Source organism: Anser cygnoides, chromosome 1, assembly GCF_040182565.1.
Source record: "Anser cygnoides isolate HZ-2024a breed goose chromosome 1, Taihu_goose_T2T_genome, whole genome shotgun sequence".
Classification (NCBI taxonomy): Eukaryota; Metazoa; Chordata; class Aves; order Anseriformes; family Anatidae; genus Anser; species Anser cygnoides.
The window spans coordinates 198,216,369-198,233,231 of record NC_089873.1 but is presented as its reverse complement, the minus strand read 5'-3'; the positions used below and the strand labels follow the sequence as shown (position 1 = coordinate 198,233,231).

The 16,863-nt window shown below is 37.5% G+C and overlaps 1 protein-coding gene across 1 annotated transcript in view; it reads left to right on the top strand.

Moving 5' to 3' along the window:
* ARHGAP42 (Rho GTPase activating protein 42) overlaps positions 1–16,863 on the top strand; it is a 169,774-nt gene that overhangs the window by 48,710 nt on the left and 104,201 nt on the right. The window contains exon 3 of the mRNA XM_013178134.3: positions 10,783–10,844. Coding sequence (XP_013033588.1) covers positions 10,783–10,844 — 62 coding nt within the window. The remainder of the gene's footprint in view (positions 1–10,782; positions 10,845–16,863) is intronic.

Genomic DNA, 16,863 nt, shown 5'->3' with positions numbered 1-16,863 from the left:
TCACGTTAAATTGTATGCTGTCAAAATATTTGCTGCTTTCATAATCAGAGTAGAACACAAACATGGGGTAGATCCATTGCAGTTGCTTTTTGAATAAAGTCTCAGAAGATTGGTGGTGAATTTGAATAATTGATTTTTTTTTAATATTTTGTTATCTACACAGTGTGTGATAGGCTGCCATTATAAACATGAGCAATCTTTCAGGGCTATAGGAGATGTTTTGATTTTGCTTGATCTGCCTAGAATTTTCTACTCATATTTGATTTTTAAGGTTCAGCATGAGTAGCAAGGCATGACAATTTACTGATATTAAGTCAAATGATTGGATTTATTTAAATTGTGTAACATTGCTTGTCTTAAGGTTCTCTCTCCAAGTGCTGTGTTTGACAAGTGCTGACAGTGGATCTGGTGATTCTAGGTAACCTGACTTTCTTGTGAGTCTGCTTAGCTTGTCTATAAACATACATACCCTTTTTCTAGACTGTTGTTGAAAAGGAGTAGGGTAGAAAATATGAAAGTCTTGGCTGAAAGTATTGTTTTTTTGTTTTTGTTTTTGTCAGCAGTTTATATTTATTTGTTTAAATATTTGTGACACAGCCACCTTCTATTGCAAAGAATTTTCAGGTATGATACTGTGGAACTGGCTTTAGATGCACTGAGAAAGGTTTGTTTCAGTAAAATTCTTTATTGAGGGAAAGGGTTTTTACTTCAAATAGAGGCCCTACATTTTATGGTTTACATATGTTTAGAAAAAAAAATCATAAAATGCCTTGCTATATTTGCTTATTAACTTTTGCAAGATGAAAATACTTTTTAGTTAAAACTCCAGTTGCCTAATACAGTATGTACACATTGCAGACATCTTGCAATGCTTTGGGCTTTTATTGGGCATAGGTCTTGATTTGTTCCCTTGTGTGGTTTTGGTATGTTTGTGCTTATTTGTATGTGCTTTGATGCACGTCTGTCATGCTCAGACAGGAGCTTCCATTTGCACTGTGGAACTTGCTGGCCTTTTCTGCTGGTTTTTCTTGCCTTTTTAGTGTGACAAAACCCAGAAGAACGGTCAGAGGAATGCTTGTACCTGGTACATGGCCAGCAACAGAAAGGTTTTTAGATGTCTGTTCATGGGGAACACTTCCTAAAATAGGTATTGGGATTAAATGCTGTAAACCAGTGGAGGTCAAGAAGTAGGAATGTTTCTAAATCTGTGATAGTTTAATTTCTGTTTTTGTCTTCATGGTGAACATGGAGCTAACCTAGCTATCTCCATCTGAATACTGCAGAGCCAATGTGCTCCAGATTCTGATGTAGAGGACAAAATACCAGAATACCTACCCTGAGTGTACAGTGCTTTAACTTAAATGAAGCAGGGAAAATCCTGGAGTTTTTGTTTACTTTTAGTTATACAGATTTCAGTAGCTGTGCTCTGATAAGGTTTGTACTTGCCAGTGTGTAGTAAAAGATATAATCTTTTTTGGAGGACGGTATATAATGCCTGAAGCATAACTTCAGGCATAAAAGTTTTCATTATGTGATTTTTCTGGTTTCCTTATTTGTGTAGTTTTTTTTTTTTTTTGCAGAAGTTTTAAATGAGGCGTTTTTCATCTCTGTGTCTGTCTCTTTCTGTACTTTCTTTTCCTTCCTGGTGTGTAATGGTTTTGTTTGGCAAATTCAGATTTGTTCCTGTAAGGTAGCACACTTATTTTCAAGAACTGAGAAAAATTTGGCAAAATACCTTTCCTCACAATTCAAGGTGGAAATTGCCATGGTAAACAAGATTAACACTTTAGGTTGTGCTCCCTGGGAGGATTGTACTCTTAGAGTACTCTATTGTTTCTATTTATTTTTCTTATAGGCATGTCTGTATTAAGTTGTCATAAACCATCCTTGAAATTGGGTGGAATTTTTTATTTTTAGTTAATCAGAGTGGAAAATTCAAAGTCTGGGTTAGGTAGAAATTGCTTCAAAATCTGAAAGATTAAAATAAATGCAGTGGTTCTAATCGATAAAAAGCATCGGATTAAACCCTTACAAGTTTGCTAACCATTTTAATTACAGAGTAGAGAGTGAGGATGTTCATCTACTGAATCTGAACTTGCTTCGCGTTGTCCATTCTAAGTATGTTTTGCTTTTGTCCAGAGAGCCGTACAGAGTAGATCGAGTTGCCCGTACCTTTGTGTACCTTCCCACAATGGAATTCTTCAAGGCAATTTGTGGTTATTGGGACTGTGAATTTAAACCACTGTCTGCTGGCAGAATTTGCTGTCAATTTGAGGGTGTCTGTCGGGGTATTTCCATGTTGTTTTAAAACCTGTACGGTTGAATCTTTCCTTCAGCCTGTGTTTTACTACAAGAAGTATATTTCACCGTGTTACAAGAAGGTACAAATAGTTTTGTTTCTATTCTTTTTGGAGGCTGTGGTAAATGTAAACACAGACTGAAGGAATGCATGAGGTCCTTATTACAGATCCATAAAATCTGATACCCAGATTAGGGAAATAAAAGAAACCAAATGGAGGCTAAGAAAGCCATTCCAATATTATTTTTCCAAAGTTAAACAATACTGAAACTCCATAAAGAGATGAACCATTATTTTGCTATTCTCCCCCATCCCCCCCCCTTTTTTTTTGTTTTCATGGTGAAAATTTCTAACATAACTTCTCTTTTGATACCACTGTTCCGCCAAGAGCTAGAGGTTATCAGACATGCTGTTAGTTTACAAACTGGAATTAACATAAATACACAAACAATATTACTTTAAGCCTAAACAAAAAAGCGGTTACTCAGTTTCCTCTAATATCTGAGAGATTGAACCCAGAAGACAATGAAATTAGCAAAATAAACAACAGTTTCAAATCTTGTCCACTTTGTCCTCTTTTCTTCTTCATTTGTCTTCTCCTCTGCTTTCCCAGTAAATATTATTTATGGTACAGATCTCAGTCTTCTGAACTGAAGTTTCTCCAAAAGTGTTGCCACTTGGAAAGTGAGGGAAATGGAACCCTGGGTATAGAAGTGGCAGAAGAAATAGAAGCAGCCAAGGAAAATGAAAACATGAGCAATAATTGGGAATATTCAGCAGGTGTATACTTATTTAAATATACCTTTCCTGAAAATCTGTTTATAAAAAAGTAGCATTTCTTGTAGGAATATGTTACACTTGTTTTACACTACTATTTTGTTAGTTATACCACAGCACGACTCAGGCCCACTCAGCATTAGTTATGAAATATTTATAAATTGCATACTTTATTCCTTATGCCGTGAGTTTGCAGGCTAAGGCGCTGATCCTGCAACTCATTCCTTTTAGGTTAAACTGCACCTGAATTTCCTTCCAAAGCTGTAGATAGCTGTATGTTTCCAATATTTTAAGCTTCATTCAGTAGAATAAAGGACAAAAAAGAACTGGTAAATCAGTCCAGATTTGATGGAGCTAAAGGAAGTTTGTGCCCTGCCAGACAGGGCTGTATTTAAATTTGTAGTCAACATACTGAAAAACAAAGAGAACGATGCGCTTTTGGGGCCTTAGTTCAAGACAGTTCTCTTTTGGATTTACGCTTTGGCACTTGAAAACTTGCCACAGCGGTGACATTTTGAGACATACCATTTAGTTACCTTCAGAGATATGCTGCAAGTCCCGTGTGCCTTTTATGACATTCAAAGTTTGTGTTAGGTATAAAGTACCGAGAAAGCAGATTATTGAGTCTTTATTCCAGATACTTGTGGTGGCCTGCCAGTGTTAATCTGAAATCTTTTTTTTTTTTTCTCCTGTCTGCTTAGGAAACCATCTGTTGCTCCCTTTACCCTACTTTTTTTTTTTTTTTCTTCCCTTCCCTGTGCTTTTTCAGTATGGCTTAAAGCCACAGAAAGAGAGAAGGAAATTTTATTTGATGTTGTGGCTTTTGAAAAAGTGCTTGAAATAGCATTTGTGGCTGCAAATAAGGCTAGTCATTAAAAGCTCTAGAACTGTGTCTGTGAAATAGTAACTATTTAATAATGTATTTACTTTCATTTCAGAACTGGAAAAGAAAGTTTCATCTCCCAGCCCTCCCACCTACTCATGGGGATCTTATGTCTATTCTGCTTTGTCACTGAAGTCTAGTAAACTAGCATTAATCCTTAGGAAATTTTCTTGTGGGTCTTACGTCCGTCTTGATTTCTGATTTAGTAATACATTACTTACTGAGGAGAACTCCCTCGGAGGCGTTAGTTGATGTTCGTGCTCCAGCAGGAGCTCAGAGCCTGTTGTAGCATGTCTGCGCTAGCGGTGACCGGTTCTGGAGAGAGGATGCACTTGGCTGACCTTCCTGCCAGCGTCTGGGTGCAAGGAACAGCCCTGTGCTGTCATTGCCTCAGTCAGATCAAGAAGATGTAAGGAAATTTCTGCCAGGCTTGCAGTTTTTTTTTTTTTTTTACACCTTCACTGAACTGGATTGTCTTACTAATATGACAGCAAGACGTATTTCTGTATGTATATTTATTCCATCCTGGCATTCACATGCCTGAAGATAATGGTGATAGCTGCTTAAAATACTATGAAATATTGTTTAGTGTACTTTGGAGTTTTTGAAAATTGTCTGTGCATTATTTAAAATGGTCAGTATAGGTAAGTTAAATGAACTGTCCATTTCACACAAAAAGCATTTATTTTTATTCTGTCTTCCATGTAACTTTTCGTTCTAACTTCGGTTGAACATTACCTTGCAAACTTGGTTTTGTATCTTTGGATTAGGTACCGGTCATATAAAACTACTTCTGGGTTTCATATGTGTTGCTTTCCTTTACTCATTAAATCTAGACAGCCTCAAAGCTAATGAATGTAACATGAACAGTGCAGTGCAATGCTGTACTGTAGTATTAAACTAATTATCAATAGAGTTGCTTCAGTAGTGTCCCCAGGCATGTTGTTTCAAGGTGATGTGTTCTCTACAAAAGTACATAACAAAAAGTTCATAAAAATTTTTTTTTTTTTCCCTGAGAATTCTAAATCATTAAAGTATATTCTTGATAATATGCATTTTATAAATTCAGATAAAGGACTTCTTATCCTTTTTTTTTTTTTAATCTCCCTCAATCCTACGCTAAGCTTTGGTTCTCTTTTAAATATCCAAGTGGAGACGTTTCTAGAGTCATACGGTATGTTTGAAATGATCAGGATTAAAACAAATAACACTCAGTTTTGCAGAAAAGGACATTGCTGATCTACACCATTATGGTTTAAGCTGGTGGTACTGTTTAATTAATTTGCTTCATATGGAAGCAAACCTTTTTTTTTTTTTTTTTAAATAAAATAACAGGAGCTATTTCTCCTAAACAAGGAAAAATTTGCAGCAAATTATTGCTGGGTTGGGAACACTCCAGAGAAAACAGCTGGTGACCTGTTTTAATTGTGATGAATGAGACCACAAGTATACAGCAGGGTAAATATACAATTGTTTTTACTTGTTGGGAGTTGCTTTTCACAGACATCGTTTCTATCTTAATGCCAAGTGTATCTTACAAATCCTTTGAATAACCCTTAAATAAAAAGCAGACTGTAAAACAATTTGGATTATGTAAGCTAATGACTTTGGGGGAATAAAGTGTTACTAACTTGATTAAGGCAGCACTTTGTTTTACTTAAACAGCCTACCAATAACAATTGCTTTGTGAAAATAATTAAAAATACCTTAATATTAAAAATTTTAGGTTACATATTGTACTCTACATTATCAATATGTTTTCAGGATTTATTTCTTATCAGCACATTCCCACGGCATTTCCTCTTGTAAAGTATCTCGACTCTTATTCCCTCTCACCCGCTTTTATATTTACGAAGTTCATTTTAATTCCTCCAAGCCTATTCTGGTTCAAAACTGCGAGTTGCAGTTAGTGAGGGAAGGTTGTGACGTTTGTGTGGAATTCACGGACTGACTGACAGACTGGAACTGGCCATGTTTGACACACGCAATTCTGATTTTGAGGTCTTCTGTCTTTTAACTACACAAAGTGTCTCAAGTTATTATTTTTTAAATATCTGTTAGTTTCTTGTTCTCTGCTGAGTGAAACACCACCACTGCTGAGTGAAACACCACCACTGCTGAGTGATCTCCGAGGGATGTCTGCCTGCCCAGGCTAGCTTCTCACAGGAGTCCTGATGCCCCATGGTGAGGGCTGCTTTGTGCACCTCTGTCTGTCCAGCCGAGTCCACAAATGAGGCAGAACTGTAATATATATACAACTACAAGTGGTCTGAGGGAAAGGAGGGAGGGGAGAAGGGAAAAGGGGCTGGGGAGATACAGGAGCAAGGATTGTCTTGCCCTCCCTTTACTACCTCCTGCTGCAGCCTCCAACACGGATGAAGTTCTGTGGGGACATACCCTGCCTTACAGTGAGCTCAGACTGAGTGGGGAATGTACAGCAAGAAGGGCTTAATACTATAAAAGATTCAGAAGTACTGCGATACTCGTTGGTACTGTAGGGTAGCTAGTGTTGGTAAAAGCTTTTTTGTGTCGTTGCAAGGATAGAAGAGCCAGTGAGGTCACCAGAGACAGCCCCGCTACTGAGCACTGTCTGTGTGCAGGTAGCGCATCCTTCAGTGCTCTCTGAATTACACAATGTGCTGAGTGTTTTCCCCTTTGCACCTCCTGTGCTGGGAAGCAAAAAGGAAACGAATGTGAGTGTTGGGCAATGAACAGCAGCAGTGTAGTCTGTACCAATGTTAAGATGTCTCTGCAGCAAGGGTGTTTCTGGGGTCAGGGAAGTAACTTGCCTTAGTGCTGCTGAAGTGTGTAGTTTCTGTGCTCACAATGAACCTTGGACCTTTTCAGTCCCACCCAAAAGTGAGACACTGGGGATGGGAGGATGGCAGCAGCTTCTCAGTCTTTAGCTGAGGCGCTGTATGTTAATTAGTACTGTGAGATTTCCTCAATGTATAACATGCTAATGTAGATTTGCACACTTGCAGAATATGTTCTTAAACTCTAAGCAGAAGTTTTGATTTAGAAATTAAAAAACAATAGTTATACCACGAAACTAAGAGGATTCGTTAAGATGCATCAAAAGCTTCTTTTATTGCTTTTTCTGCCTTTTTTTTTTTTTTTTTTCCCCCACTCCTCACAGTTTTCTGCTGTCCTTCTGCCTGGTTTCAACATCCTACTATTCTTCTACTATTCTTTTTTTAAGTAACATTTTGTTCTTAAAATATGGAATGTTGTCTGACCAGAGAGCATATTTTATTTCCTGTTCATATCATGGGGCTGGGAATTGGTAATATTTGTGCTTGGTTGCTGAAAGGTGTTAAATGTTAACTTTCGTATTACAGATGATGATGAAAAAAAAAAATGATGTGATCAGAACCTTAAGGGAAAAGCACCACAAGGCTTGATGTGGGTAGGGAAAACTTCAGTTTCAGGAGGTTTGGGATCTGCTGTCCTCACAAAGATATAATGTTTGGCATGATAATTTCTCTTTGAAATAGTTCTGTCATTGTAAGTGGCTCCACAATAAAACACAAAAAAGGAGAGGGGAATGGAGTTTTAACATGTGACTGCAGTAACACATCATCTTGCGGTTAAAAATTACCAATTATTTCACTGAAATAATCTGGAAACAATTTATCTTACTGGCTTTACTAGAAATTCAGCTGTTTTTCTAAAGTGCCTCCTAATTCCCTGAATAGGTAATAAAAATCAAACAACATGTTTATCTAGTTTATTTGAAAAGATTATTTTTTTTAATGGTGGGTAAAGAATCACTCAGCCACATGTGCAAGAAAGGAGGAACTAGCTCTGTCCTGTTTTCTACAGGCAAGGATAGTTTTTCCTTAAATTTAAGGGGATACCAGTATGAAAATTATTTACTATTTGTGGGTTTGGCTAGTTGTTTATTTTGGTCATAGGGTTTGGTAATGGGTACATAGATATTTTAAATAACAGTTAACAGATTTTATAGAAGCATAAAATCGTTTAGGTTAGAAAGAACCTTAAAGATCAGGGGATTTGGGGGTCGGAACCCACCAGACCAGGTTGCCCAAAGCTCCATCCAGCCTGGCCTTGAACACCTCCAGGGATGGGGCATCCACAGCTTCTCTGGGCAACCTGTGCCAGGGCCTCACCACCCTCTGACTAATGAATATATTCTGAATATCTAATCTAAATCTCCCCTCTTTTAGTTTAAAGCTACTACTCTGTCCTGTCTCTACACCCCCTGACAAAGAGTCCCTCCCCAGCTTTCCTGTAGCCCCCTTTTAGGTACTGGCAGGCCGCTGTAAGGTGTCCCAGGAGCCTTCCCTTCTCCAGGCTGAACAACCCCAACTCCCTCAGCCTGTCTTCATAGGAGAAGTGCTCCAGCCCCTTGGTCATCTTCGTGACCCTCCTCTGGACTCATTCTAACACATCCATGTCCTTCTTTTGGTGGGAGCCCCATGGCTGAATGCAGTACTCCAGGTGGGTCTCAGGAGAGCAAAGTAGAGGGGGAGAATCCCCTCCCTCACCCCACTGGCCACGCTGCTTTTGATGCAGCCCGCGATACGGTTGGCTTTCTGGGCTGCAAGTGCACATTGCTGGCTCATGTTGAGCTTCTCATCAACCAACGCCCCCAGGTCCTTCTACTCAGAGCTTCTCTCTTCAATTTTCTTATCAGGTAACTTAACCAGTCAATCATATATTAACCAGTTAATCATGTATTTCTTTACTTGTTTTTGACAGCTGTGATGTTATGAGTCGATTATAAATGAATAAGTTAATTTAGCCGATAGCAGACTAAGGTTTTATTATGAAGACGTAAGATGAGTTAAAAAGCTTGTACAAGAGGACTAGGATTTCACTTACTTATAAAGGTGCCAAAATTTATTTTCTGGTATTTGTGATCTGAGGGAAAATCTTAAAGGAAAAGGTTCAAGACCCAACAGGACAACTGTCTAAATTACCAGGTGTATTTGGACTAAATGAAAAGTTCATGAGTAATGATGGGAAGGATTTGTCAGCAAAGAATGAATTAGAGGTCAGGATGTGCAGGTATACCATTACAGCTGCAAAAAATAAACTATGTAAGGTCTTGCAGAAGAAATTGGAACAAACAGTGAAATGTTCTTCAGCTGTAAAAGTTAAAAGAGAACAAGAAGAATGCAAGGGTGACCTCTGCAAGGTCCAGATGGGATAAAGGATAACAAAAATTTGGGTATGGTCCAGAAACTAAGTAGCAACTCGTGTATGCTGAAAATAGACTTATGGCAAGCTAGATACTTGTTTCCTCTTAAGTAAAGGAACACAGTGGATCCTCCAGAAAATGTACTCTATTAACGGGCTGAAGCCATATTATTAGTGACAAATCTGGTAAAAACATTTAAGATAGAAAAATAGTTGTGGTGGTTTCACGTTGATAGAAAGATAAGCTCTATCACTCTCTCACTCCCCCTGCTCAATGGAACAAGGTGAGAAAATTTGATGAAAAAAGGCTCAAGGGTTGAGATAAAGACAGGGAGATCACTTCCCAGTTACCATCACAGGCAAAACACACTCAGCATAGGGAGATTAATATTATTTACTGTCTACTGCTAGCAGACTAGGAGGGCAGTGAGAACTAAAAACCAACTAAAACTCCATCCACCCTCTTCCACCTCCTCTCCCCAAGCAGCATAGGTGAATGGGGGCTGCGGTCAGTCCCTGACACTTCGTCTCTGCTGCTACTCACAAATGCCACCTCTGCAGCCCTTCTGCTACCAAAACTTTGCCACGTAAACCCAGTACAATAGTAAAGAGGACAAGAGCTCTGTTAGCATACCTTCACCAGTGTGTGCTAGTTAGCTGTGAAGACTTTTTCTTCTTCCTTTCAAGCCTGTTCTTTTAGGAAATTCTACAAATTATGTTACAATTTTTTAACACACATCCCTTCCCTCCTATTTAGAAAGTGATTTAGATCATCTTGAGTTTGTTTTGGGAAGCTGTAGGGGTTATGAATGTGTATTCTGAGATCAGAGATGTCAAATGCAGCATCCTGTCGTTGGCAGCAATTACTGCTTATGCATCAGGAGAAGGTCAAGAGAGCTATTTTGCTTTTCACCTGAGATTCTTCTCTGTCTTTTTTGTCTGTGGAACAGTGATGCTGAATTCTGAATAACCCATATGCCCTTGAAAAAGTAACATAAATAGCCAGATAGGAGTTTTGTAGAGAGATTTGTACCACTTGTTTCATTTGAATGAAGCCTTAACAATTTTTGAAGCATTTTCCATTTTCTTGCCTAGTTGTATGTGTTAATACTTTCATTACGTTTCTGTTGATTTCCAGAATAGCCCTTTGACTCATACTTGAAGGCAATTGCGAGGAAAGCTTCTCTTACAATTATAGCAGAATTTGTCTAAAATCTTTACTTTCAATATTTTGCCTGAATGTTTTTTATTGTTCTTTGTAATTTTTGTTGCCACACTATAATTGGAGAAACCCAAGATTTTTGTTAGCACTCAAGCAGCAGAAAGAGACTGCAAAAGTAAATGTTGTGGCTGAATGTGTGAATCTTTGTTTTGAGACTGATCTTGGCACATTTCACCATAATCAGTTTGCCATGTACCTTTTAAAACTGTGTTTTTTAAATATGCAACTCTTATGACTCAGATTCTTTTCTTTTGTTTTTTACTTCTTTTTACCCTGCTGCTTGCTTCAGTCTGTGCTTCATTTAATGACTACGGATTGCAGGGAAATACTGTATAAGAACTGTATCTTGTCACTACAACATCAGTCCAGTTAGTGGACTTACCTGATCTTGAAGTGTAATGTTGACCTGGACATTTTTTCTTGACTTTTTTTCAGCTCAGTCACTGAAAGAGTTTGCTCGGCTCCTGATTGCTGTTGAAGAGGAAAGGAGACGACTGGTAAGTTTGCTGGCAAAAATCTTTTTTGTTGGCCCTCTTTCTATGTAAAACAGTACTTCTTCCACTCCTCCTGAAGTGCTTTTGATTTTTATTTTATTTGGGCAGTTAGTGTGAAGCATTTCATAAGAATCATTTGAAGTTGTGTAAAGGCAGAAATGTGCTAACACAGACTTCAGCAATTTTTAATGGATTGTTCAGCCAAATACTCTGCACCAATCTAAAAATTATTTTTTCACTTTTTTTTTTCCCCGCAATAGGCTTTTAATGTTGCTTTACCTTTCCTTTTCCACATCTTCACTTGTTAGCAATGGAGTAAACACTAAACAAATGTCTGAAAATTGAAAAAATTGGTATTTTTGTTTAATGAAATGCTTTTTTGAGTATTGTCCAATGAACGTATAATAGTAATTAAAATATGGTAAGTGTTAAGAAAAGAGACCAAATCCATCACCTCTGAGAAACTCATGCACAATAATTTATAGATCAAACCTGTCAGATTTGTCCTTTGTTGTATTATTTGTATTCCCTTTGTTTCCATACAGATGAATCTGCCTTATGCTTTCATTTACATTCCTCTTCACATGTAACTTTGTTAAAGAAGTTTGAAATGTATTCTCTTAGAAGTATTTTTTAAAAGTTACACATAAACAATGCAACTACATTTTTACTTCCATGGAAGTCAGTCATGAATAAAGAAGATTTGTAAGGATTAACGTTAGTAGGGTGTTTGTTTTTTTTTTAAATATTGTGAAAGATTAACCAACTCAAATCCATTCAATGGCTGTCTATTCTTGTTTTCCTTCCTCTTATGAGTACTTAGGGAGGCGAGGAAAATTTTTTTCTGACTCACATTAGGGGGAAATTTATTAATCCAAGAAGAGGCTTACATAAGGCTCTCTTATTTCTAGGAGCATTAAACCATAGAATAGGTCTCCCACTATTTCTGTTTACATACATATTTTAAAGTGGCAAAATCATAAACATTTATGTGGTAGAATTGCATAGTTTCACCTAAAGTGATAAAATGGAAAATTTTTTTGGTCGATGCCAAAAATTTGTTGGTTGATGTATTTTTTATTCATGCTGGGTATATGGTACAGAGAGGGGAGTGTGGGAAGGTGAGTGTTCGGAATTTACCATCTTAAAACATGTTTACCAGAACACACATTAGTTAGTTAGTTAAACAATGTTTTAGATGAATAGCTTTCCAGTTTAGGTTAAAGATTATTTTGAGCTAACTATTAGAAAAAGGAAAAGCAATGAAGATGTGAACGTTTTATTTTTTAAACTGGTTAGTCTTTCCTGATACATGTACATAATTTCCCTTGATTTCATTCTTTTTTTGATTTTTTTCCCCCTCAGATGATTCATTCCTTTGGCACATTTAGAAGTTTCTGGCTTCTCTGTGGTTTATAATTTGATCTCTTCATGTAATGTTTTACTTCATATCTCGTAGCAAGGCCATTGGAGTAAAAGGGGAAAAAACATTAATTTTCTAAAGTGAAAAACAAACAAACAGAATCATAGAATGCTTTAGGAAGGGACCTTAAAGATCATCTAGTTCCAACCCCAGGGACAGGACTTCCACAACTCCCCTGGGCAACCTATTTCAGTGCCTCAGCACCCTCTGACTGATGAATTTATTCCTAATATCCAGTCTAAATCTCCACTCTTTTAATTTAAAGCCATTGTCCTATCCCTACACCCCCTGACAAAGAGTCCCTCCCCAGCTTTCCTGTAGCCCCCTTTAGGTACTGGCAGGCCGCTGTAAGGTCTCCCCGGAGCCTTCTCTTCTCCAGGCTGAACAACCCCAACTCCCTCAGCCTGTCTTCATAGGAGAAGTGCTCCAGCCTCTTGATCATCTTCGTGACCCTTCTCTAGATTCATTCTAATATGTCCATGTCCTTCTTGTGCTGGGGGCCCCAGAGCTGAACGCAGGGCTCCAGGTGGGACCTCACGAGAGCAGCGCAGAGGGGGAGAATCCCCTCCCTCGCCCCGCCGGCCACGCTGCTTTTGATGCAGCCCTGGATACGGTTGGCTTTCTGGGCTGCAAGCGCATGTTGCCAGCTCATGTTGACCTTCTCATCAACAAACACCCCCAGGTCCTTCTCACGGTTGACCGTGCACTTGGTCTTGTTGAACCTCATGAAGTTTGCACAGGCGCTCCTTTCCAACCTGTCCAGGTCCCTCTGGATGGCATCCCTTCCCTCCAGTGTGCAAATAGATACTGTTTTATTTTGGTGTGACAGTGGGTATGCATGGATTGAAGAACTGAGCTGTTGGATCCCATTGCAGGGTCAGAGACTCAGATGAGATTTCAGTCTTATGGAAGAATATTTTACAAATTGCTGTGAGTTTAGTAGAATGCAGTCATCAGATCATTGCAAATAAAGTGGCAAATAGCGTTCGTGTGTAGAGACTCTGCACTTGGGAAATCATTCACACACAGCTTTTCACTGAGTTTGAAAACATTGTTCTTTTCAAACTGAATGTGTGTGCTGAGAGCATTGTGAAGATACAGTTATCATGGCAGTGATATTTGTACAAGAAAATTCAGCAAATGCAGCATTTTTTTTTTTTAAATGTTTGGTCTGCCAGTTGTTGGAATTTATTTAATTTTTCTTTAGGTTAAGCTTTCTTAAATAGTTGGCCATGTAGGAGCCAAATGCAAAAATGAGAACCTGAGTCTTGAGAAAATAAATAGTATAATATTGTTCTGTCTAGATCTCTACATAGTTCCTGTGCTCAATCCCTTCTTTAGGGGCAAATTTCGTAAGTGAAAAGGAGTTTGCTTCTTTTTTCTTTTTTTCCCCTCAGTTTATGCCCAGAGAGTCACATTATGATGGCATTTACATGATAGAAATGCTTTCCACTGTGTGTACTATACCTGGACTGCGCTATTTATTGTTCTAGCCTGAGATCACCAAGTTCTAAATACTCAGCAAAAGTACCCAAAGCATTGTTGCTGTACTGACTGCTGAAGTGCAGTGTACTTACTTAAAGATGTGGTCTGGATCTGCCCTTCCCTGGTGACCTGAATGCAGAAAAATAAAAGGTGGGAAGGAGGATGTATTTAGAGACAAAATACAGGGTCTCTTGGCACTCTGCCCATATTGGAAAAGAAAATGAAACCCATTAATTTGCAGCTTTTCTTACTTTAATGAATGTATGTCTTAGAATTCTATGGTATACATCTTTGTTGTAAGGGCTTAAAAAAAAAAAAAAAGGAAAAGAAAAGCAATCCAAAAAGTGGCACCGTTGTGATTCTCCAGATCTCTTACTGAAGTTCTGTGCAGGCCATCATAGAATCCAGAGGTAATCCAGAGGTCCCTGTTAGGATCAGCATGCCATGCTGGATGCTGAACAGATAGCTTGTAATAAGAGTTTTCTGCTTCACAGTTTTGTGATTTCACTGTGAAATCTTAAAAACGTTTTTTTTCCCATTTCCAAGGAAGTCTGGAGCATTATGTGTACACTTTGATTCCTCTGCTGGAAGCACTTCGTGCCAGGCAGTCTGCAGATTAGTCATGATTTTAGAGAAAGTCGTCAGCTGACTGGAAAGCTTGAGAGAAGGCATGCAGGACTTTAAGAAATTGATTTCCTTTACTTTTGCATAAAAATACTTGCAAAAGTAGATATAAATATGGAATATTGTTTGTTCTTTCTGATATTTTGTAAAAATGACTTGGAACAAAACAGCTACAGTCATAGGATTATGACTGTTTATGGATACACTTCATCATACAATTTAAAACCTCCTTTTAATCCTTGAAGTGTGTGATAATAAAAGAGAGTTTTGTATCAGTGAATACTGGCTATATGGGAATATGGAGTGACAGACATTGCTTTTATTTACTAACTAATGATTTTGTTTCCCAACCTTAAATCTTATATATTATTAATTCATGATTCTGGCAAACATGCGTATGGGTGCATGAATCAGACTCAAATGTGGAAAGTGCAGATTCATATTATTAATTTATTTCTTATCTGAGTAGCTCTGGTAACTGCCTGTTAAATTCTTCAGAGATAAACTTATTATTGTGTTTTAGTGAATGCAGAGAGATGTGCTGGAGTGCTTTCCTGCTGAATATACAATTGTTTCTAATGGTACAGAAAATAGTCTAAGAGGTGCTTAGTAAATCTTCTGTCCTTACATAAGGAACCAAAAGGAACTTGGTTTTGTTTTCTTTGGAAGAAGATAATGAAACAAGATAATATGAATAATATTATTGGGGAAAAAAGCATTGAATTGTAAGATTAAATATAACTGTGTCTTACATAAATAAATATTCTGTTGCCTAAAGCTTTGCACCGATTATTATTGGCAGCAGTAATAAAATGGTGATTATTATGAGTAAATATATTTTGTCCTCATCTTTTATTTGCTGATGCAGAAGAATTGAGTAGCAGTCTTTAAAAAACAGAAAAAAAAAAAAAACAAAAACAGAGGTATGCACCAAATAATTCCTCTTAAAACAAAATTAGAGGAAATAATAACTCATAAGAAACTTTTTATAATATACAGCATTAATGTGTGTCATTTAATGTTGTTAATGATGCTGTTGGTTAATGGTGTATTCTCACTCTTAGGTTTTACAAATAGCGTACCAATAGGATAAAAAGTCAGATAAAAGTCAGATTCATCCCTGCTGCCTTTCCAATGACTTCAGCAGCAAGCCACCAGGGAATGTAAAATAATTACTCCTATTTCCTAATGATTATTAGGGAACAATAAAGGTTTGCCTTAATTTAATTTTGTGTGAATATTTGGATCTTTGTCAGTGGAACTTACTTCAAATAATTTCCTTCTGCTTTTGTTGAATTTACACTGTTTCTGTTTAAATAAATGATAAGCATTTTTGTTTTAGAGATTCATGCATTATTTATTTTTCCTATTCATTTGATACTGTTAGTAAAATTTACAACAAACAGAAATGTACTGAGAGTAATATAAAATACTAATGCCTTTTCCTTTCATAGGATTAATGCTGTTTTGACCCAATAGATGGATTGGTTCATGCTATTTAACTTCCTCTTTCTTGAGATCCCCTATTAATTTGAAGTATTAAATATGTTGAGTGTTAAGTTATCTTGAATGTGGCTCCCTAATTATTTCTGAAAGACTACTGAATCTTGAACTGAAATAGGCCACTCTTAACTGCTACATTCCTTACTATTTACCCAGTTTTTATGAGTAGCTCTGAACTGATGAACGGTAGAGAGGATTCTATGTCTCTTCTCTAGCATCGTGAATCAAGTGAGATATGTATGGTTACTTCAAACTCTGTCCAATATTAAATACTTCAGGGGATAGTACAAAATTCAGAAGGGGCTAGCTATGCTTAATGAATGTTTTTGTTTCTAACATCTGTTCCTTTGTATCTCATAACCTTCATGCTTCAGAGAATATCTCGGGTTTTGGTGTGTGTGTAACTGGATGTTCTCATTGTGGTCCTGTGTTTGCCCTCACACAAGGGGTCTGATGCTATCTACTTCTAAGAAAGGCATCAAAACATTCAATTTCAAAAGCTGCACTTGAAGAAAAATAAATGAACTATTAAAACGAGCCACCCCTGGAATGGCACATATAATCAGATAACTAAGGACACAGCACGCTGTTGAGCAGAATTAACCTTTTCCCATATAATATGAAGTGGGCCACAGACTTCCCTCCACACTTATTATGAAGTTTATAAAGGTTTATAAACCTCTTTTTTCTTTATAAAGAAATCATAAAATCCCTGTCCATGGCAGGGGGGTTGGAACTAGAGGATATTTAAAGGTCCTTTCCAACCCAAACCATTCAGTGATTTTGCGATGTTAGAACCCTGAGACCACAGAGCATTCACGTGGTATTTTGTTTCATATGGGGTCTCTTCTGAATACTTTTCTCCATATGATATGCTGTTGGTCACAGAAGAGATAATGTAGCTGTCTTTATGTAGCAATATTTCATATAAATTAGACCGATGCTGTTTGGAGGCCTGGGAATCATTAAGTGCAAGGGCTTACCTCA